The sequence below is a fragment of the Pomacea canaliculata genome, linkage group LG2 (assembly GCF_003073045.1).
Source record: "Pomacea canaliculata isolate SZHN2017 linkage group LG2, ASM307304v1, whole genome shotgun sequence".
Taxonomy (NCBI): Eukaryota; Metazoa; Mollusca; class Gastropoda; order Architaenioglossa; family Ampullariidae; genus Pomacea; species Pomacea canaliculata.
Window position 1 is genome coordinate 21,257,795 of NC_037591.1, and position 24,504 is coordinate 21,282,298.

Here is a 24,504-nt window from a genome sequence, read left to right on the forward strand (position 1 = left end):
TGGATGTTCTCATGGGTGGAATGATCACAATGCAGACATGCAACTACGGAATAAAATGGCAGAGAGTAAAAAAAAATGATAGACAGAAAACTATGAATGGGAGATGAACGAAAGGGAACTGAACAACAAATACAGTAGCTGAGACCAAAAAATCGTACTAACAGTTTAAAAATCGTATTTTCCAGAACTTCCGTATAAAATATGGACAAATCGTAGGGGTGAGCATCTCTAGTTCACTAAGATATAAACTGTGGACGGTGCATAGAAAACGAACAGCAAACATGTGTATTTTTTTAACGCACTTTGACACAAATACGTTAGTAAACATTGTTATAACAAAACCGGTAGAAGGGCGAGCGAATATAAATCTGGCCTCAGCAGAAGAAAATCGAAAAAAACAAGGGACAATATGGGATGGCATGCTGCCCTCCGCTCCCGACGAGATGGCGTTTTACGAAGACGCTAACCGTTACCGACAGGACGAGAAAGATCTAGTTGGCAAGTGTCACGTGAAGAAGTCCGTCCATCCTGATTGAGGGAGGGTGTAGTATTAAACAAATCTCACAACTCGCAGCTGTGCATCAGAAGATAATTCGCAATCTTTTGCTTTTCCTCTGTGTGTACGTGTGTGTGTGCGCGCGGGCTAGCAAGCTTACCTACGCGTGTGTCGGTGTGTTACACGCACGGTTGGTTGCTTACCATGGATTTCACGTAAAGCACAGCGGAAAGATTAGGCAAAACTCTGAATGCAGAAATGAACGCCAACCACAGCTTGTCTGCGTAGGTGCGTGTTAAAATTTGTGCCATCTTTGATGTGTTAAACATTTTTTGACCATTCGACTATTCTTCATCTGACATTACTGACATCGGCGACAAGCACCGTGACTCACACATGACGGTGAAGGTACAACATAAAACGATAATTACCTTGATGATCTTGGCGATGAGTTCCGCGCCGCGGGCCGACAGACTACAGCCAGTGAGATTGATGGAGCTTATGTTGCTGCTGTTCTTCACGCCCTTGCATAAGACTGCACAGAAGAAACAAGCCGGTGTCTTGAATAAGCTCACATACATCCTTCCGCACCACCGGACAAAATATCTGGTATTCATATTTTATTGTCAGGGAAAAACACAGATATAATTATTATTGAGTACACCAAGTTTTCATCCATGACTTCTAGCCTTTATTTGCCTTAATCGAGCATCCTACATAATTATACAATTTTTAAAATATCAGTTTCGTTTTTTAAACTGTACAGTTTAATAAGAATCTTTTTTTCTTTAATTTCAAAATGGACAACGGTGCAAGAAAAAGTGTACGAGAGTGTTTGGGCAAGCGAACGCGCGAATTAGAAAGAGGAAGGTAAGAGCCAGGGGAGGCGGGCAAGTTTAAGCAGAATGTCCAATGCTCGGGCCGTTCTCCTAATCTGCTTTCAGAAACAGTAATTATTAAACTGTAATTAGGTCAAGTGAAAATCCGTCAAAAGCAAAGAAAGGAATATTCTGCTGTTTTCTAGCGCAAACTCAAAACTGAAAAAGTGCTTCTTCACAAAACATTACAGCCAAGAGCGAAATAAAACTCGCCATGTGGAAGGATGTGAGTATACAGTTCGCCTGCTCACAAGTGGGCGGGAGGGTCACTAGACCTTAACCTAGAATTCTTTCTACTAAAGTCATCCGCTCATCCTAGAACTCCGATGAATTACGTTTTTGTCTCTTTTCTTCTTCCCCTCTGCAGGATCGGCGGCCCGATGGGAGTTGGAAAAATTCTTCTGACAGGACATGCCTGTCATCACGAAGAGTTTCAGACACTTTCATAAGTGTCTGCCTGTTATACAGAGACTGAAGAGCACTCCGGGCTGTCCCAATCACTTTGGAGCAGGTGGATACCATACGATGTACGCTGCTCTTGTCATTCGCCGATAAACTGTTGTAAAAACAGATAAACGAGAAAGACAGCACGCCCTCTGTGTGCGAGCTATAAAAGAGATGAAGAAATCTCTGTGGAGATAAAGAAAGACCAGCTTCCGGAAAAAGAAGAGGCGCTGCTGAGCCTTCTTCACAACAAGTTGAGTGTTGCGATCCCAGTAAAGTCTCGTACTGAAGATGATGTCCAGGTATTTAATAGAAGAGACAATTTCCACCTCCTTGCTGTGGATGACATTTACAGGACTTGGTAGAGAACTCCTACGCAAATCAAAGACAAAATCTTTGGTCTAAAATCTTTAGTTCTAAAAACTGTCATCGCACCAGGCTATAAAATCATCCAAAGCGGCACCATAGGTATCTCTATTGGCCCACTAAAATTGAGAGAGCAGTGCAGTGTCATTAGAGATATTGACTCTCATGGTTACTGTGACAACTATTGGTATACAGAATAAACAGATGGCAGGGAGTTCCGAAAGGAATCGAGAACCTGCGGAATTTCCGAATGGAACGTTTATACGAGCAGAAGCTGCCAGCCTAAGAAGACAGCGAATAATAGGTGCTATGTTCAGATCCGGATTATCTGCAGATAAGACAAGAGCCCTTGTTGTCGATCCTTTGAAGTCTATTAAGACGATAATTTGGAACGCCGGCCAAAAGGGAATTACAACAGTCGATCATCAAGCGCACAAAAGCACAAAGTTTAGGTTGCCTCAGCGGTGAGATAATGATGAATGAAACTAATCTTTGGAAGTTCAAGGTAAGCAACCCTGCAGACAGGAGAAATATAGTGCAAAAAAGGTAAACTCAGTGGCAGAGAAAGGAATAGACTGTTCCGAAGCAGCCTATGGTTTTGTTAAAGAGGACTACGGCCAGTCATGTTATAAGTTGTATGACTGTGATGCTGTGATGCTGATCATCGGCTCTCCATCAGCATCAACTAGCTCTGCTGGGATGTTATCGCCCCCTAGAGACTCGTTTCTTGAGTGACTTTATTGCTGCCTCTACTTTACGAAAGATGGGGCAGACATCTCGTTATTTGGTTCAGTATCTGTGAGTCTCCCGAGTCTTTTGACTATAAGATTTAGGGCATACTCTGTCCATCGTTTGAAAACGGCACGTTCATCCACGAGACAGTTGCCTGATTATTTGTTCTGAATGGAGAAGTCTCGGCCATGTCATGCACTTGTTAGGGGCTGTTTGATATGTTTGCTCAGTTTTATTTCTCTACATTGTCAGGAAATTGCTCCTCTATCCAATCGTCTTTTCCTTGGGGGTTTTTTTTTTTTCTTCTTCTTGTTTTATTATTTTGTTCTGAACTGTTTAATGCCATTTTCCTACAACACTGTATTTTTCTACAGCTTCCTTCGTTTGTCGCAAACACTTTCCATGTCATTTCTACAGCAGGCTGTTTAAGTCACAGTTCAGTTGAAGGTAGTAAAATATATTTTGTCTCACCAATGATAATAAGTGGTGTAAACATTTCCCTATCATTGCGTGAAAAGCTTCAGTGGTTTCGGGTTTTTAACCCCCGTTGTAAGATATTCTTCAGATGTTTGAGGTCGAATCTGTCCTGGAAGTCTAGGCCTGTTAGATGTAACAACAGAATGTGGTTACTCCCGGTGTCTGCTCCTTGTCTGTGCCGATGTACTTATTTGGTTTCAAGCACTTCTGTATCATGACATAAAAGATCTGGTTAGGGTTTTTCCCCATATCCATCGTGTGAATGTTTTGTGGCCAAGTATATCTGACAGCATCAGATAGTAATAGATAGCAAACCAGAGACTTTTGCCTTTCGTTGGCCTCAGTATTGCAAGACTGACCAGCAGGTGCCCTTCTTTGTAAACTGTGTAAACAGGCAAGGGTACAGGTCTGATTTATGAGTTATGAATCATTTTCACACATGAAGGTTTTGCGTGGGCTGCTGTTCCTGCCATTTTTGCTTCACTTCCTGCTAGCGGATGTTTAAGTACAATTTTGTTGTAAAAATGCCTGGTGTTTGTATTAAAGAGAAATGAAAAATAAGTGGGCGGGCTGCTGCAATAACAAGTAACGTTCTCCCTTTACGATGTCTCTGTGCTGATTACGTAACGAAGCTCCATGCAGCCGGCCACAATGTGTTTTTTTGCCTGGTCGCCAAGGCAGTGCGTGCTTCGTCGCTGCCATAAACCATCATTGAGCCGAAGGCGAGGAGAGCTACTTCACAACGACGGAATGGTGAAAAAAGTATGCAGATTAGCCAGTCTGCTCTTATCCCCACGATACCCATACGAAAAACAGCCTAAATAAATATGTTAATGCCTGTTAACATTTTCCAAGCCACAGGCAATGGGATGTGACACAAGACACCTTCAGAATGGTGTGTGTGTGTGCATGACTTGTCTGAAGGCCGCACACAAAGTGTGACATCAAGATCCGAACTTCCAGGTCTTCCTACCGCACCATATTAACATCACAGCTCGTCTTACGTTTGATTCCACGCGGCGGTTCTGACACGTGCATCCTCTTCTCTATTTCCGCTTTTTTTTCTGGTAATGTAGGAGCACAAGGCGAAAGGCTTCTTTTTTCGGGCTGTACCCACTCCTCCCTTGTTTGATTTCCCTAAGCCCCAGAAGCCCATTGGCGGCATGTCACACAAAGAAGAATGTATTGGAATCCCTCGTGCTTCGCATTCTTTCCCTCGGCGTTTGATTTGACCGCTACAGACTTGCTTGTCTCTCTGCGCATGCACGGAATTTTTTTTTTAAAGTAATAAAACGGTGGCAATTATAAATTGGCCGCATTGTCCTTTTTTCCATTTTTCTTATTGTTCCTTGGAGGTTACGGGCATAATTTTAGAACCTCTGAGAGACCGACTCGGGATTAAATGCGAAACCATTTCCTGTCTCTCTCTGCCATTTTCCCTTCATACCTTGATTACAATGAACGTCTTCACCTGAGGTGTGATATGCTGCAGGTGTGATATAGCAACAATTTTAACTTTATGTAGTTCTATAACCATGTGTGAATGTAGGCCCATTCTCTGAATATCGTACTATGTTGTCATGTATGGAATTTTTAACGTGTACCCGCCATGTAATTATTTTAATTAGCACACAAAACCAGTGAAGGACGCACAATTGTATTCTGGACATTGCTCTTTATAAAACAATACTGTTGGTCCCTGGATTCGTGTGCTAATAAAAGCTGACAAACTGCGCTGTTAGCTCGCGATTTTCTGATTTTTCACCTAATAAGATACTTCAACAACTGTTGGTGACAATCGTTTGATGTCTCTCAAGTTATTCTGGCCACCCCCTACACCTCTCACAAAGACACGTTAATTAATATATACATATATTAATTCTTCTCTACAGCCATGCTTTCCTTGCGCGTTCGAACCTTAGCGTTTCTATACAGTATTGTTCGTCTTTTTCCTTCTCCTTTTTATTTTTTCCGTTCAGTGAATTCAAATATTCCATATTGTTCGCTAAACGATTCCCTGTATGCACCCTCTCGTCCTGTAATTCCAAAAGCCTGACTATCTTTGCTGCAACCCCGAGAGAAATTAAAATACAGCATGTGTCAATATCCATAGAACACTCTTACACAATGGTCGTTGACCCCCATCTGCTGTCTGACCTGCACAATCAGTCTCTGCCATTTCGCACTATGGTGCAGCTACACTTGTAATCCGACAGCAGGCGAGTGGGCGACTGAGGAAGGAAGAGGCAAAGAAGGTGAATAAAACCATAACCACACGCTAAGATTAATCCAGTGTCCACACACATCAAGTAAACTACAACCCAAAGACTTTGTAAAGATGCTTCCTCAAGAGGAGGGAAACGTTCGATACACGAGTATCAAAAGGAACCCTATTTCAACTTTTTTTTTACCCCCCAACGCAGAATGATTGAGCCACAAAGACGGGACAGCATACAAATGTTCATGTAATGCGATTCCTCGAGTCGATTAGAATGGATCTCGGGAAACGAAGATGTAAGCAGTAGCGCTGGAAGTATCAGTACCGCACGCAAAACAACTAAGGCCCTGGTCAGGTATTGATAAAAGCACGAAGAGCGAGAGAGAGGGAGGGGGAATCACGTGTTCAAGGGACAGGGATGGGGAAGAGATGAAAGCTGACATCCTACCCCTCCCCCCCCAATTCCCCGAGAGCAGTGCCCCGGCAGGCAAACAATCAAGACCGAAAATCGAATGTCAACTTCGGCGTTTGTTCAAAGGGAGAAATGGGGAAGAATTAGCCTTGCATGTGTCTGCGCATGAATGCTTGGTCTTTTTCTTTTCTCGTTCCCATGGACGCCTTATACGATTTTTAATTACGTAGCAACCGAAACACTAGTAGCAGTCGTAACTTATATCTAATAAATAACAAACACCGGACACGCCGATGCCCACAGTCTTGTTCATTTCAAAACACGAGGATACACGAGAAAGAAATTAGAAAACAAGAGAGTGTTGCAAGGTGACCATGGGCCACTTGCCCGCTACGATCGCTAGCCGGATGGTCAACACGTAACAGTCCGCTAAACTGTAAGCATTTTGGCCAAGTGCTTCGCTTTAGCTATTCCCTCCTACACGTAACTACACGTGATTCACTTGACACCATCGTGAAAACTACAGACGGTAAGAGGCAACATTGCCAGACCTTAAGAAAGACGACAGGGCAAGGATGATGTGTACAGTGGGACATGCAACTGGCTTGATGATGGAAACGACTGATAAAGATACCATGTGCTAGTTCCAACGACTACCGTGATGCTTCACAAGCTACATATATATATATACCTTCCGCCATCTTCCTCTCCCTACCCACGTGTGTGGGTGTATGCATGTCAGCCTCAACTAAGTTTGGTGTACAACACAAACAGTGAGAACGTACAGTCGCTTCACACTGCTACTATTTCACCTCTTTTCACCATAGACTATATAGACTGAATAAAATCAATTCAAAGAAATGGTCTTTTAAAGTCGGCTTTAACACTCCCGAGTATCAGCAAGTTCATATATGAACACAAGCTCAGCTCGATGAAGAAAGAGCAGCATCCCATGGATTTTTTTCCCCCGAAACCCAGCTGGCAGAATTGTGGCGACAGCAAATAAGCAGGACGTTAATCTTTCACGTCGCCATCACTGGCCTCGCCCAAACTTGTCTGACAGAATACTTATGTAGACAACTGAACACGAAGCATAGTAGCACAGGGCCACAGTCAAATATCACGTGCACCAGCACAGACCCTCGGACTCGACAAAGTCGATTTAATAATAATAACAAAAATAATATGTCGATTTGTACTGCGCTTTCCCCGCCGTTAAAGGCGGGTTCAAAGTGCTAGGCATGACTGTCCACAGCTCATGGCGATGGACAAAGCTATAGTAATGTGTGAGAATAGTCTCATGTCGTAACTGCCTGGTTAATACAACTTCTTTCTGATGTAAGTTTTCTACATTAATCCGTTTAACAACCACCTGCAATCCTGTTGGCGCTGAGATGAAGCGAGAGCCATCGAGGGGAAGGGCAGTGACCGACAGCAGTTGTAGTCGGGACCTGTTGCCAGTCAGATGTGATTGTCTCGCGGATCAAAGAGCAAACTGGCCGCCCGGCGGCTGATCCCCATGCATCACTCGCAGCATAAACACGCTGACCCCCGCGGCTTCAGTCTTCTCACTACCGTCGCTCTATCAATCTCTAGATATGCCTGTCCAGATGAATTCTTGCAGCCTTCATTTCACCTGCCACGAATTCAATCGTGCGAATGTTATATGTCCGACTCGTGGTCGTTTGCACTGCCTCCATGTCGAATTTGGAATAGTTCGCTAACAACATGACTGGCAAGTAACAGCGAGTCGCGGCTGTGTCATGGAGTACGAAGTCACAGTAATTCATTCGACTAGTTCTAAAGTGAATCACCCTTGCCGAAGTATAGTTTCCCAGATTTGTTTCATCTTACCAAAATCCTTGTCCCTTTCGTCGGAGCCAGCATCTTTTATTCTCCAAGATCAGGGTGGGCATCGATGTTTTCTGTAGCTTTGATAGTAGTCGATAGGGACTTTCAAAGTCTAGTAGGGTCCAAAGTTTTTTTTTTCTAATGGCCAGGGGAAAAAATCAGTGCAAGATACAATTTTCCAAAACTCGTTTTCAACATGCACGCCTCCAAATATACTATGCACACAAAGAGCTCGAAATTATGAAGTCGCGTTTGCAAAGATATACCTACTAAATGTTTTCTGCTCTCCCACTGGCATAGGCCTTGACACTGTAAACGTATCCAAGTACAATCCTGATATATGCGTTACAAGCCTCTTTTTGTGCATGGCGATGTTTGTGGGCATATATCTCGAGAATGGACGGGGGGAAGGGGGGTATTTATTCACCAAGACTTGAAGAAACAGAATCCTGCGCTGAGCGTTACAAAGTCATTAGGAAAAGAAACATAGCCCACCACTAGGCCTTTAAATGCGTTCGCGTACAATCCAGTGAAACATCATCGGTTTTGTTTACGGATGGTAGGGAAGGGTTCAGTCAGTTGTAAAGTCCATCTCCCCGCATTTGACATCGTTTTGAAAGGACGGGGCAGTTTGACTAAGTGTGGAGCTACCATCATGGCGCCAAAGAACACCAGTCATTCCCTTTTACCAAAGAATCGTGCAAAAAAAAAAAATGAAAAAATATTTTTCAGAAAGGTAAAAACGAAGAAGGAGAAAAGGATTACAATGCCAATATCAATCATGCTCCCAAATGTCACTGATGCAGCAGTGAAAGAATCAGCAACCAGCTACCGCCTCCATGTAAATGGAGCGGATTAACTGGCCTTGTTTGACATTGCGCCCGACTGGTGGGAGAATGACACTTGTAATGAATACCTAATGAGATCGGGTCCTTCTGCAGTGGATTTTCAGGAGGAGAGGGAGGGGAAGGACGCGGGGTGGAGACGCCAAGCTCACATTTACAACAGGAAATTATAACTTTTGGAGAACTCCAGAACTTTCGCATGCACGCCTGCGCATGAGTAATACGAGACTGCTTATCTTCCAGTCATAATTTCGGACAAATTCCACACTCAACCTCTCGTCGGATTACAACAAAATATCGATGAAGCCACACCGGCCTTCCTGCCAAGCACTGAAATGATTTGTTGCTGCCAGAGTGGAGACAAGAGACTGCCTGCATGGGTGGTGCGCAGGAGGGAGCAAAATTACACCACTGAGTATTTTCTCTGTCTACCCCATCCCTCCCACTTTCTCTCTTTCTCTTCAGTTACTGCTTTCTCTGACTCCTGTTAGACACATAATCAGACACAAATCTACTTATCAGAAAGCCACCCTCCCTCTTTGTTCCACTCAGGTTTTAACGTCTCAGTCTGGTAAAGATCTGGTATTTCAGGAGTGCCACCTAACAGTGAATGAGGGAAGTGTAATGTATCAAGTGTAAAGTGAGTCTTTATTATGAGGAATCTGCACAACTGTTTAAGTCATGAGTGAAACAATAAGTGGATATTTCATGTAACATATGAGCATGCAGAATTCCGTGTAACATGTAACACATTGCTTGCAATCCTCAAGGGTTTAAAAATTCTGCTTATCCTTTATGTCAAAAAAACTTGGTACTTGCCCACCCCCAGCCAATACACAAATGATGAAAGAGTTAATAGAATTTGATGGGGAAATTGGTTTTGCTGACCTCTGTGTCTTGTACACTTGTAATGAGATAAAATTTGACTTTTTATTTTATCAAACCTCATCTTTTTGATTTTTTTGGAATAAAGTAATAATATTTAAATTTCAGAAAACTAATGAGTTTGAGTTAAAATGCCACAGTTCAAACACAGAAAAATATGAGTGGCTGCATACATGACAACAACTATAATTTCATAACTTTTCGGACAAAAATAGATACAGCTGCAGCTACAGAGATGACATGGTAAATATACAGATATTTTGACTTGCATGGCAAGTGTAATTCTGCTAGTGTAAATAATTGAAAAACTTAATTCATAAGGATGAGGATTTCACTCCATGATGAAAATTCTTAAGCTCTGCAAATACATGGCATGCAGGTCTTGGCTGCAGGAATGGTGGAAGACTACATCAATCTTTATTATAAAATATAAAGAAGGAATGAATATAACAAAGAAAGAAACATGCACCACTGAGATCTGTGAGAAGGACATTAATAAAGTTACAACACTTACTTTCTAAGCCACTGTCCCCAATGCGACAATATTCCAGTGACAGATGAGATATAACAGTGTTTTTCATGATACCCTGAAAGACAAATCAGATTGTGTGAAAGTGTTGGTTTAGTTTCTTTATGCTAATACATATATTTTTTTTCAGATGGTTATCTAAAACTAAAAATATTACATCATAAGATATACCTCGACAAAATTATGGATAATACTTTTTTTTAAATAAAAAGTGGTGTCTTTTAATTGTTACAAACATTTATTTGAGCAGAATTTTTTTTAAAATCCATTTGTTGTGGCTGAATCTTTTTGCCATTAAAAATCTTACCTTAGTAAGGGCCTGAAGGTCACCATCTCTAAGTGGTAGGCCATGCAGCTCAACATACCTCAGTGTTGGGGACACAAGAAGGCACTCTTTAAGTGCCTTACACAGTCGGAAGGTTATTTCCTTTGACCGGATTGCAGGTGTTTTGCGCTTTATGATGGATGACTTTTTGTCTGAATTTTGAGAAAAAAAATTATCATTACTATCACCTATCTGCATAAATGCATGCATAATAACAACTTTATGCCTAACAATTTTTATTATTATTAATGTTTACAAGTCCAACTGTTTAAAATGTGTATAACAATATTGTCAGTATGCTTAGTTTATGTGATACTTTGGAGAATTCTACTACAGCATCTATTAGCCTTTTGTTATGCTTACTTCTGTCAAACAAGAATGCAAAGAGCAGAAAGTGTAAATCAGAAGAGAGTCCATAAACCTATACCCACACATGTACATACACAAACATATAAACAAATATTGCCTTCAGTGCCCTAAAGGTGGTCTGAATTCATAACCCACCATCTTCATGGTCTTGCTAACAAGCACTTTACCACTGCAGAATAGTGCTTCTCTCATGCACATTAGATTCAGAATATTAGAATATTGGTTGTGGGGTGGGTGGTGGGGAGAAAGAAAAAGATTGCAGCTAGGATTGTTTTCTGTTAGCAAGGGGAAGTAACTTAGGTACAAGAGCATTTCCCTTTAATGGAGCACACACAGAGAATTTAAAACTGACAGTAACAGATTTTAAAGTTTGCAGTGTATAACGAAACACAGATGACTGAGAACATCCACAACAAAGGAAAATATGATTAATTATTATATATTGGTTTCACATTCATTTTTTAAGAATTTATAGATGCCACAAATTTCATTCTCAGAAAGAATAAAAATACTATTCAAGGTCAATCCTTATACACCATCAAGAGAATACATTCAATTAAAATAGAAATGACACATCAAATTACACATGGGAATATGTTTTCATACAACTGCAAAGATGTGCGTACACTTTTATATCTGGAAATGAGGCTGTGCCTGACAAAGTTGATTTTGTTCTGGTTTTGTTTTGTTTGTTGTTAATATATTGTACTCCATAATTATTCATGGCCTGGTAATGTGAAAGGTGGAGAACCTGGCCACGTGGTGGTATTCTACACCATGCACACATCCTTATTATTACTATTATATTAATATACATAATAAACACATATATATATCAAGAAAGAGAGAAATCAGGATTGTAGAAAGGTAAGTAAAATCTTAGGAATAACAAGGAATAAACTAAACTAAAGAAAGTCTTTGAAAAAACTCACCATCACTGTCAGATTGTGGCTGGAAGAAACTGCGCACGGCTACATATTCTAAGCTTTTGTTGATCTGCAATGTGTTAAGCACTGGCATCCAGTCTGTAGCTCTGAAAAGAAATACATTTCATTGATAAAAGCATTTAAGTAATGATTAGTTGCTTAGAATCTTTAAGGGTAATTCTTCTTATTCTTCCTCACACTTTGGCATGACCAGGTTGGAGCAATAAGAATTTTTTTTTTAATGGTCAAACGAGAAAAGCATGTGGTCAGAGAATATAAATAATCAGGCGAGTCCAGTTTCTGACAGCAGCCCTAGTATTTTCTTTTATAAGGATGAACCACTTGCTTTTACAGTTTTTCAGCCATGTTGAAAACTGAACATATGCTTTCTCTTTCTCTCTCTCTTTTTATAAAACTGTCTACAGGAAAACTCAGTCTTATGCCATCATAGTGCAGATCTCTGCAATCAGTGTCTCATACTGCTTACACAAAAAGATGGAAATGCAATAAACTGAAATATTCCTGACACATGGCTCATTAAAGGCATTTCATTTATGGCACATGACTCCAACCTCCGCTCCCCTCTGTTCAAACTGCTTTGCTCCGCTCCTCCCATGGACAATTGGATTGCATCCAAAACCCCTGTTCTAGCAACTTAACATGGTATCATGTGTGCTACCAGTCTAGGCATTTGTATCAAAAATAAACCTGAACCATTAAATTACTAATCCAAGCTACCTGACTCTGTCTGCATTAATATCCAAAACACCAGAAGACAAATGAGCCTTGACAGCAGGAAGGGGCACAGAATCCTGAAGAGCACAGAGGTTATTATAGTGACTCTCAAAGTCATAAGCACCTCGTTGCCGTGCTTGCACACTCTCAATCATGATGTAGTGTTATGATCTGAAAGTGAGAAATGGCATAATAGTGTATATATATAGTTCAATAAAGAGAAAAATGTTTTCTAAGTTAATATGAATATAATTATTAGCTTAAAGTTTATGGCACTGAATTTTTTATTAGGGCCTTCATTTACACCATTTACCAATTAAAACAAGTAGATTTGATCACAGCTGTGAGTCAATTCACGCACATATTTACATTTTATAACACATATCTATATATGTTTATAGATATCAGAGTATCATAAATAAAATAAAGTGCGAAGATGTGAGTGTTTCTATGTGGTTGTGTTTGACTATCAAATCTGATAGGAATATTTATTATGACTACATGAATGCACTAGTCTATATGTAGTAGGTCTACATTGCTCCTGCTTATTTTTTTATGCATGGTGATTTTAAGTAATAATGTTACATCTAGCTCCAGATGCTGGGAGCAGAGTGGAGGAAGAAACTGGGAAATTATGACAAATACATACTACACCAAACAAACATGGGGGCTCTAACTTAAGATGGCACTGATCTCTCTCTCACTCATACACAAACACACACATACTTTAATTATAAACCAAACTATGTTAATAGCGGACAATACAATAAGTAAACAATCTACATCACAATGAATATCTTAGGACGCTTTATGTCAAGACAGACAAAAGTTATGTCAGACAAACAGTAACAAAGCATTGTGCTTGTCCAAATATCAGTTGTCTGATTCTCCACCAGCAAGTCAGCCTTACGACATCACCTCCTCACCATTGGCAGAAAACAAGGTGAAGGTTAACCTCAACATCAATGAGTCATCGTCATAAGAAATGGTCATCATGAAGTTTGACAGTGTGGTCTGTGTCTATCAGCTTTATACAGGAATAGGCAAAGGTCACAAAGATATAGCCAGAGTGCATCTAGTTCAGCACTCGCCAACAGGACTGCAGGTGGCTGTTAAATGGATTGATCTAAACAACTTAGATCATGAGTTTTCTTATGTACAGAAAGAACTTATATTAACCAAGCAGCTACAACATGAGAGACTGTTTTCCCACATTACTGTGGACAGTTGTGCCTATTATGGACTATGGTTCTTGCCCTGACCTGGTGCATGCCCGTTTTCACAATGATCTGCAGGAGCTAGCGGTCACATGTATCTTGTGTATAGAGATAGCGTGGCCTCTACAGCTCTTTCTCCACAGTCTTAGGAGGCCAGTGGTTGTGAACAGCCTATCGCTACCCCAACATACGATGGTTGCCTCCAGTATTTCAGTCCGGAAATTCTTGAACAGAATCTGGCTATTTCTCAGTGATTGTAAAACATACATGATGATTTAACTACTAGAATTCGACTATTTTTCAGTGATTGGTTTTGAGACCAGAATCCATTATTATGTTTGTGTGTTTTAATTTTTAGTAAAGCCCATCTTTAATAGTGGGGAAATGCGCTATATAACTAAACATATTATTATTAAAGAAATCTAACAATAATTCATGATATCGCTGCTTCTAACAAAATAACAGCTGGAGATTGTAGAAAATACTTTGTTTATTTTAACCTACCAACGAAAGTTGCGACTAGAAAAATGTAATAATTCTATCGCAGTGAGGTACTCAGTACTTCCCTGAGTTGTCACTCATCAAATCCTCACTCTATTCTTAGGCATGTCGCAGCATGCAAACTCGTGTAAACAACCTCCGTGTTTTACCAGAGGTTAAAATTTACCAACCTGGCGACAAAATTCTTTTCCAAAAATTATCTTCTTCTTTAAAATCTGTAGCAGGGTATGATGAAAGAGACTTAATCACAGCATAATGGACTTGTTTTGGCGTCTATCCCTCACTTGTGTGTTACCACAAACTTGTAAACTGGCGCCATACTTATGACGTAGGGCATTTTGCTATAGAACTAATGGGTGACAATATAGCACACAAATTGATGACATCATAGTTTACTATCTTTGTCTTTTACTAGCACCATTTAGGTCTTATTATTATTATTATTTACATAAATAATATCTCCACAGTATAATTTTTATTAGTTTGGGGAATCAGAATCTTACAAAGCGAAAATATGCATCCAGAATTGATGGTTATTTTTCTTTGGGTCACTTTAGGAAGTGACGAAGCGGGTATGTTATGATTTGTGACTTCCGCTGAACTGAAACTTTCCAAGTTGGTAAAAGGATTACTTAGTGTTCATTTTTAGCATAATTACTCATATTTCTATGCTATATAAGAAATAAAACATACGGAATAGTGTTTTCAGGTTTAGAACACAGGTATGCAAGCCATTTATTTTTCATCGAAAGGACTGAAAACTATTTCATTTGTCAGAAAAAGTGTTAGTCATAAACCATCTGATTTTGTAAAAAAATATGTACATAAATCCACTTCATTGATGTCTTCTTAATGTTATGTTAGTACTTCTTCTTGTCTCAAGCTTTTCAAGAGTTTAAGAAACACATCTCACGCATCTCGTGTTTTCGTGAATTTACAAATGCCAATGTTTAGACGTGCAATGGATTCAGAACATAAGAAAGTAGAAGTTGTCAAACCAAGGCACAGATAAGACAATCACGGTGTTGCTTTTTTTTACAAATTATATACTTCAAAAACTCAGATGAACGAATTTACAGAAGACTTTAACATTAAATATTTTATCACTTGGACAAATATTTGATAAGATCAGGCAAACTTCTTTTAATTGTTTAAATTTTTGCAGGCTCTGATTACAGCGATTATTCTTGTTCTTCAAGATGTCTACAGGTGCAGATGATCAGTATGATTACATTTGGAAAGGTATGGATGTTCCTTTCATTCAAAGCTAGCGTGGCTTATAGCATTTGTGATTCTGCATTGGATACTAGAAGACCAATTTTATTTTCATTGAAAATATTTATTAGGAAGGCATTTCAACCATGTTTCTTTTTTTGCTAAAGATCAACTTGGAAAGTTTTCAGTATGACATTATTTCAAGTCTATACCATTAGTAGAAACTTAAAGAAAAAATATAATATCAGCCTAAAAGCTGAAGCAAAAACTTTCTTAACTCTCATTGCATCTAGGTGGAATTTATAATTTATGAAAATACAGACTATGTTGAAATATACTTCATAAAAAGTATGCAGTAACTTTTCTAAGCATACCATGTAATACACATGACCACTACTGAGTGGATTACTATGCTGGGTGCTGACTTTCAATAGTTTCTTTGGTTTGGTGTTTGATATGCATTTCCTTTCAATTGTTTATTGTGAAATTTGTTCCTCTTTGTAGCACTTGCATATATACAGCACTATGCAAGCCTTCTTATTATTTTGAAAGCTTATGACTATTTTGAAAATAAATATTTTGAAATTGCAGTGGTGCTGGTTGGTGATTCTGGGGTTGGAAAGACAAATCTGTTATCTCGCTTCACAAGGAATGAGTTTAATGCTGAAAGCAAAAGTACAATAGGGGTTGAATTCGCTACAAGGTATGTTCTTCCTTCCCTAGTTTTTATGAACTTTGTGACTCTTTATGGTCATAACTTACAAATCTATATCATACTGAAAGGATTTAACTCATTCAATACGGCGCTGCGGTAGCCCGTTCGACCCCGGTGTACGCAGCAGAGAATGACCGCGAATGAAATCTCGACTGGTATTTTTAAAAAAATTATATTTAATATCCTACATTAACAACAATTATGTGTGGTACTCCATTTTAAAGATCATTTAAAATAGATTTACGTGGTGTACATTTTAACAAATATACGTTTTGTTGTCTTGTAGTAAAATCAACTGAAAGACTGTAACTGTATCGGACCGAGAACTCACAAAATGGGGCCGTAGGTCAAAAGTTCGACAGTCAGAAAAAATATTTATAAAATATATACACACACAAAAGCTCAAAACAGGCATATATTTAATGAGAATATACCTTTGAATTTTAATATTACTTACTGTTTTCTTCTCATTTTCGGTTGTTTGAGTACAAATCCACGTCGAATTGAGTAACCTGCTACGAATGTCAAAATGGCGCTGAAGTAAACAAACCTTCGCGTGGTTTTAACATGGAGAAAATACCTGATTGGTTGATTTTTTCAGACTTTAAAGGGAAGTAATCGAAAGAGGAACAATTCCTTAAGGTTCCCGTATTTTCTCCCCTTATGTATTCGTTCATTTACGCACAGAACTAAACACTCGAAAGACTCTACTGTGGTACAACAGTGCGTAGTACAGATACCGGCGACGCGTGGGCTGTGACCAGAAGCGCTGTCGCGCAACCGCGTACTACGCGTGGCGAATGATTTAAGTGCCTAAATAGTGGTGATAGCAGTCAGATGCAGCTGGGACAAATCAGACGTGCAGTCCGTCTTGTTCTCTTTTTCTATCACCAGTTTACATTTCCTTTTTCCTTTTTAACATGAAGGGTTTATAACTAATGGTCAGCTTTGTGAAGTGTTATTGTTATCATCTTTTTATACCTTATTGTTTAAACAGTTTTTTTTAAATTTGCTTTACAGTCTATACATGACTTTTCAGCATACTTCATATTACATATATTGAAAAATCACCAAGGGGCTGCTGCTTGCAGCATATAAGCTAGATTTTTAGTTCCTGCGGCATATTTATTATCTATGAAAGAGAAACAAAGTACCACAACTATAATATGATTTTAATCCTGAAAATAAACATTTCTTTCTTCTATTAAAAAAATTTGTGTTGTACAACCTGCAGAAATGTCAACATTAAAGGCAAGATGGTGCGGGCACAGATCTGGGACACTGCAGGTCAGGAGCGATACAGGGCCATCACAAGCGTGTAAGACTACAAATAACCATTTATGTTAAAGACTTATATTTGCAATTTTATAAATTTATGGTTTTATACCATTGTTAATCGTAAATATCTGTATTGTTCCCTGTAATCTGGTTTTTAGTCATATATCTATATTTAAAGTCAGCATCATTTATTATAAGAAAGCAGTTTTCACATTTATATAAACTCAGATCCTTTGTTCACGAATAGAACAAGACTTAGGATGATTGGGTTTGGGAGTTGTGGAGAGTTTAGGATGGCTCTTTACTTCAGAGGCACTATTGAAATAAATGACATAACAACTCCAAGTGATCATACTATGTTAGATAACATTCTTTTTCAATAAAAGAGAAAAAAACATGCTTTAAAACCTGTAATTATTGATGTCGTCTGTAGGTATTATCGTGGTGCTGTGGGTGCCCTTGTTGTGTATGATCTGACCAAACCTCAGACGTTTTTCAATCTGGACAAGTGGCTTGATGAGCTCAGAGAGCATGCTGAAGCTAATGTCCGCATCATGGTGGTTGGCAATAAGACTGACCTTCGACACCTTCGAGCTATTACTACGGATGAAGGCAGGACTCTCGCTGGTGAGATGAGCAGGAACATTCATCCTAGATAATACAGCGAGTCAACAAAATAAGGGAAATCAAGAGGTTATGTAGGAAGATTTATTTATAGCAAGAAGATTTAATCAATTTTATCTCCCTCTTTTTTGCAGAGAAAAGTGGGTTTTCCTTCATTGAGACATCAGCTTTAGATTCAACAAATGTTGGGGAAGCTTTCAACAACCTACTTGTTGGTAAGTAAGAAGATCTTTACGCTCGTAATATATGCATTCTCTCACTTGTGCGCACAAACACACAGAGAAATGAACACTAATGGATTATCTTTCTCCATTTAAGAGTTAGCATAAATTTCGACTACCTCTTTAAACACGCAGAGGTAGAGTAATATTTTTAATGCATAACATAATTATTTATTATTTTACATTTATCAGAAGGTCCTATTTATGCATGCAACTCATTCAGTACAGATGAATCAATGCATATAAGCTGTAGCTGTGAAGATGTTTGCCTCTGTGGGTGCTGACTCTATAGGACGAGTCAAATAACTTTGAAGCTGTTTTGAAAGTGATTTAAAAAATTTTTAGAGCCTTGATTAAGTGATTGAAGTTAAGTTTTTTCCATTTGACAGCTTGTGGGTTCTTTTGGTTTGTCTTGCACATTATTTCAATAGGTGCTTGTTGTTTTCTAGAGTATTCAGATGCTGCTTGAATTTACAAGGATGTCATTTTAATTATATTTTGGCAAGGACTTCAGTGTAGCTGTACTTGCATTTATCAATGAGGCTGACACTTTAAAAAACCACTATGTTATCATTTTAGTGCCAGGTTTAATGTTTATTTTCAAGTTTTGCTAATGTATTGGTCTCTTTTAGAAATACGCTTTCTGGCTGCAACTATATTTACATGTGCTTCCATAGTCTATTTATCAAAATATGTTTAACTTATTTTACTTGGGGTTTGTTTTTTGTTAGACATTTTCAAGACCCAGGTTGATGAGCAAGGGAAACCTCCCCTATCTCAGACTGGCAACAGTGGAGATCTGAAGGGTCCTGATCTGCCTCCAACAAGACCAGAGGAAGTTCAAGAAGGGTGTGCTTGTTAACATATAAATATTTGTATAAATTTGATCTCTGATGAGTGTGTGCATGGTGTAATTGATACTATAGAGATTAATTGAAATAGCTGTATATAGTTATAGTTATGCTGTTTGTTCTAGACTTCAAAAATTAAAAATCTGTTGACAAAAATTGACATTTTTTAGAGTTATTTAGATTCGGTCAGGTGGGTTTTTTTAAAAAAATCTTTTTCATATAATTGTTACTTGTTACAACATTCCTTTACTCTTGAAATTGTTTAACATGACTGTGTCAAAGGTGTTCTTTTCTTTTGGTTGTTTATGTGTGAGGTGTCTATAACGTTGGAAAACAAGAAAGCTAAGTATTTAAGAACACTCTCAGATGTTGGTTTCTCACCTAAGAGTTTTTAAAAGTTTTGCTGCTAATGTATGAGCAGGAAAAATGGGAAGGAAAACACACTACGCAAGTTTATTTGTTGCATCTTACATTTATGTTTATTTGTTGTAAACTGCGAGTGGCAAAATTAATATAAAAACAGGTGTCACATGCATATGTCTGTAAGAGCCAAGATTCTAACCCACAGCATGCAATTGTCACTGTTGTAGTAATAGGCACTTTAACAAGTGTGCCACCAAGTGTCCACTATTAACTCCGTATCTTTCTACTGGTAAGGATTTTAGAGGACCCCAAACCCCTACCACCCTCCCCCCAGAAATTTTCATATCTCTGCTGACACCACGGATGAAATATGGTAATTATTTCATTTTGATTTCACAGATAACAAGATCATAGACTGTTTGACATTACAATCCATTTATAATTAAATATTAAATATTCAGATTTCATTGATATAAATATTCAACATTGTAAAGAATGTTTACAGGATTAATTTTTGTGTAGTTCGGGGTGCATTATAGGTGCCAGGTTTTGTGTAGGATATAAGGGCTTTAAAAATGAAGTCTGTTAGGCTTACTTGTTTTAGGAAATTAAGCTTTTTCAGAAAGACTTTAAACATGTGTCATATGCCTGATATAGATGTGGGTAAGCCACAAAGGAGGTAGAAGTGAGAAATGGCCCTATGGTGGATGAGTGATTGCCATGTGCTGAAATAACTTTGGAGGGACAAAGGGATAACTTTTGGAAGATATTGAATGTTTCTTATGCAGAAAGGTTTAAACTGGTGACCGATTTACCCAGAGTTGTTTTTTTTTAGCACTTCTTTTAGGATGTGTCACTTCATATTTCATCTAGTTTTTAGGTGTGTGTGTGTGTAGAAACTGTGAGATCAATATGAAAACGGAAGAAATTCCTACATTTGAAAGAAATTTCTGCCCAATTGCTGATTTTATTTCCTTACTTGGTTAGCTTAAACTTTGGGCAAAGCTTATATTGTGTCATATCCACCAGCGACCTTTTTTGCTTAGGAAATAAACAGAATTAGAACTTGTTAGGACAAGATCAAGCACTCTTTGTTATCTGTCAGCATACTATGTGATTTAATTTATGGCTGCTGACTTGCCTCAAGTACTCCATACAAAGATCTGTATCATTGGTGTATGTCAGTGATGTTTAGGACTGTTTTCTGCAACATGCTGAATAAGTTTTAAGCGTTTACAGTTTGATCTGAATGTTGAAATAGCCAAATTAGTCTAAACCTTTTATGGCATTCATTGTTTTCGGCTTATATCAAAAAGCTTTGTATTTTACAGAAAGTCTTTCATTCTGTACATTGTGGACACATATCATTCAATGCACATTGCATATTTAGCGCACTGCCATGCTATATGATCACTTGAAGTTGTTATCTGTCATTTACTCCATTAGTGCCTTTGTGGTAGACGGCCTTCCTACTCTTCTCCCTTCCCACTTCCCCCCCAGTATATCCATGGTCTCTCTCTTCATGAACAAAAGATTGGAGTATACTTGAGCTGCTCCTGTCAGTGTTGGGAATCTTCTGTTAGCTAAGCAGATGTGCTTTGTAACAGTAAGTCAGCTGCAATGTTGCTTTGTGCGTAATATAAAATCTCTTGTAGCTTTGATGTAAGTGCATGACAGCTTGTGAATGGCAGCGCTAGATAAAAATATGCTGTTTAGTTCTATATTCTAAAAAAATTAAGAAAGAAATTTTTTTAAAGGATGCTTTTTATTCACGATTAAAATTTACTGTGACAGCAGACATAGAGAGTTGCAGATATTGCCAGTGGTATGAAAATCCATTAAAACATATAGCTTATTAATAATGTTGCAAAAACCCACATCAGTCAATTAAATGCTGATGAGAAAACAAGTACTCCTAAAATTTTTTACATTGCATTGACTCTTTTCAATTTTATGTCTGTTCAAGATCTTGATAAATGAATGGATTGATGGTTTGACAGTTTTTATTTTACAACAGTTGAAAGAAAAAAAATGTCCTGTCTATCTTGTATTGCTAATTTTCTTTTTTTTTTTTTTTTTTTTTTGGTCTTTGAAGCAGTTTTTTTTTTTATAAAGTTTGTCATGTTCAAATTTAAAACTGCCACCAAGTTTGTCAATAACTGACATACAAGTGAAAAAAGTGCAGACAAAAGTTTATTTTTTTGTGGAAATTGACAGACATCATTTTGAACTATCAGTGATCTTGAGTATTGTAGTGTATCTGGAAAATATTCCTTCTGAGGGAGGTAGAAAAGTTTTGAGAAAACAGTTAAAAACGTAACACTCCTTTATTATATTCATCTTCACATACTGGATCACATCCTGTTGACAGGGAACATAAACACAGCCCTGTTTTGTCTAGAAATATTGTGCCCAATCTGTTTTTTTTGTGTGTGTTTTGCTTCTTTGGTCTTTGCTTGGCTTGAACTTAAATTTTGATCAATTTCTAAGGTTTCCAATGAACACAAAAAGTGAATCTAGACCACATTTTTTGATGACACATTGGATGATGAAATTGCTTTAATTGCCACCAGGTGTTTTTTTTCTTTTTTTTCCAAGATCAGAAGTAAAATTTTCACAAGAAGATTCATTATAATGTAGGATGTTGTCAGCACAAACATTTTGCCATGACATCAATGTTATCATCTGCTCTTGGCTCCTCATAAACCTAGACCCTTTTGTATATATTTTTCCATCTTTTTTTCCGTCTTTTTTTTTCATGTTAATTGTACTTAAAAGTGTGGAAGTTGTATATTTTTAATACTTATTGTGCTTTTCTGCACGTTAATTATAGATTGGTTTTTTTTTGCTTCATCAACAATTTATAATCAGGCATGTTTTATAAAGAATATATTCATGCATGGCAGGTTGTTTTTTTTTAGGGGGTGGGGGGGTTGGAAGGCTGAAGATTTTGTTCTTGCTCTACTTATCGTAAATCTGGGTTTTGTTTTATGTGTGAGGAAGTGGATAGCCTAATGCTTAAAACACAGGCCCAAACTGACTGATTCAATATCCTGAGTGTCACAGCAAACTTACCCTGTCGGCCCAATTGATGGGGATGGGTACCTAACTCCATAGAGGGTTGGATGCAGCTAGAGGGAGAGGAGATGAGCACTGCCCTCACAATAGAAGCTGTCCCCAAGAAAAGTGGCATCTCTAACACCTCACACCAAATAACTTTTAAAAGGCTAGGGGACAACCTTTACCTTTTTTTTATGTTGAGTGTAAATGCTATAAAATGATCTGTTCACAAATTATGTTAAAGCACACACATTCATGCCAAGAACATATAAGAATATTCTATTTTATAATAATATGTAGTTTATTTCTTCTATTAATTGCCAATATTTTACATATTCTGTAGCTTTTTAAAACTTGTGTTCAAGTGGGTGCATGCGATGTTTTTTGATGCAGGTGGGAACATATCCAGATTTCAGCATTCAGTTTTTGGTTTGTTTCCTTAATACTATTTTTTGCTTAAATGAAAGATATGTGTTCTCTCCAATAATGTCTACCATATTTCCCAAAATGTTATAATTGGCATCTGTGATAAATTTTAGGTTTTTTTGTTCTAAAATAGAGTGTATATTTCAAAGGTCTCTAAGTAATTAATAAAAATTTTGAGAGCTAAATGTAAAGGCAAATACTTAAGACTCTCAGTAAAAGTTTATGTCACATTCTGTTTATAGGATTGTATGTTTTATAAGATGATGTTGCTAGCTTTTTTTTTTAAAGTCTGGTTATCAAATGTTTGATTACATCTGTTTAAATCTGCCATCAGAATTGCATTGTTTTTCTTATTCTATATGGTCATAGATTTCTTTATTAAATGATCTGAGTTGTTAAAGTAATTTTTGTACAAATCCTGGTAATATTTCATTTAGTATTCTCTTTAATTCTGTGCTCAACTGTCATTTGTGCCATATCAGTTGTACAGATTCTTTTTTCTTTTATTCATTTGTGCACACAACTTTAATTACACCATGGTTTTAAATTGAAATACTGAAGGATGCCATCCGTGTAATTGAGATTTTTGTTTGTAAATGATAAAAATGGACTTGAGGTGCTGTTTTTCAGAGAGTACTTTAAGAGAGTGAATTGTAACTATTTTGCAGAACAAAATATGTCAGTGTCTGAGTTGATGGTGAGTGGTAAATAATTTTCTGGGATTGAACAGCATTTTTATTCATCAAGAAGCACAAAGTATATCTGAATTAAGATTCTACAAACCAGTTGAGACAGTTTTGAGAAAAGAAATGTCAGCTGATTAAAAGACATTTTGAAGACAGTCTTTCTCAAAGAGAAAATGTTTTTAAAATTGTAATGTTAATAAGAACAATTTCTTTTAATAACAGCATGATTTTTTTTATAGTATATACAATGCCTTAATAATATTTTGTGTGTTTTTTTTAAATCAGTGGTTGTGTATGCATCCTTTTTTTTCTGAGGGATATTAATGGTGACTTTTTTTTTCTTGTTTTATAGTTTTTGATATATGGACCTCAATAAATTCAACAGAGAAATATAAAGAGCTTTTTTCTTTTATAAAGATGGAAAATGGTGTAATGAAAAATGAAAATAGCTTTGAAATCTGATGCTGTCAAATGACCTTACATATGTGCACAATTTTTTTTTTTAGCACTCATAAATATTTTCATATTATATTTTACAACCACAAACTAACAATTATTAGAAATTCAAATGAAAAAGGATTCACCAGACAATGTTCCACTACTAAATGCAAATGGTACTATTCACAAATTGGAACTCACTACCGGCTAACTTCAAAGACGCACCAAGTTCGAATAGATTCAAGAAATCTAAGGACAACAATCTAAAAATATTAACAGTTTTGATGATTACATTCTAAGCTACTTAAAACTCAAACCCAGACAATAATCAACTAAATTTAAGAGGGGACTACGAAAATGATAAGTCCAGACTGCTATTAAAATTCTCAAAACTAAAACTTCTCAAAATCTTTAGAGTTAT

At 37.6% G+C, this 24,504-nt stretch overlaps 2 protein-coding genes across 6 annotated transcripts in view; one reads left to right on the top strand and one right to left on the bottom strand.

The window, feature by feature from the left end:
• LOC112556738 (centrosomal protein of 78 kDa-like) overlaps positions 1-14,553 on the bottom strand; it is an 87,455-nt gene extending 72,902 nt beyond the window's left edge. Inside the window, exons 1-6 of one of the 2 annotated variants that reach the window (XM_025226025.1) lie at positions 14,377-14,553; positions 12,492-12,659; positions 11,760-11,860; positions 10,441-10,610; positions 10,119-10,191; positions 928-1,031 (exon numbers count right to left, since the gene is read on the bottom strand). In XM_025226025.1, coding sequence (XP_025081810.1) covers positions 928-1,031; positions 10,119-10,191; positions 10,441-10,610; positions 11,760-11,860; positions 12,492-12,643 — 600 coding nt within the window. In that variant the 5' untranslated portion in view covers positions 12,644-12,659; positions 14,377-14,553. Of the gene's footprint in view, positions 1-927; positions 1,032-10,118; positions 10,192-10,440; positions 10,611-11,759; positions 11,861-12,491; positions 12,660-14,209; positions 14,286-14,376 lie in introns of those variants that run through there. The other variant, XM_025226026.1, reaches the window with a different exon arrangement.
• A 208-nt stretch (positions 14,554-14,761) lies between these two features.
• On the top strand, positions 14,762-19,310 carry LOC112556784 (ras-related protein Rab-11B-like). 4 transcript variants are annotated; one of them, XM_025226153.1, is made up of 7 exons: positions 14,762-14,821; positions 15,372-15,448; positions 16,013-16,124; positions 17,371-17,454; positions 17,848-18,041; positions 18,173-18,253; positions 18,991-19,310. In XM_025226153.1, exons 2-7 carry the CDS (start codon positions 15,406-15,408, stop codon positions 19,119-19,121), a joined length of 645 nt encoding a protein of 214 aa, XP_025081938.1. In that variant the 5' UTR covers positions 14,762-14,821; positions 15,372-15,405; the 3' UTR covers positions 19,122-19,310. The 4 variants fall into 4 exon arrangements, with proteins under 4 accessions (XP_025081938.1, XP_025081939.1, XP_025081940.1 ...); XM_025226154.1 differs by having other exon boundaries at positions 14,772-14,825; XM_025226155.1 differs by having other exon boundaries at positions 14,803-14,928.
• Positions 19,311-24,504: the final 5,194 nt, after the last annotated feature.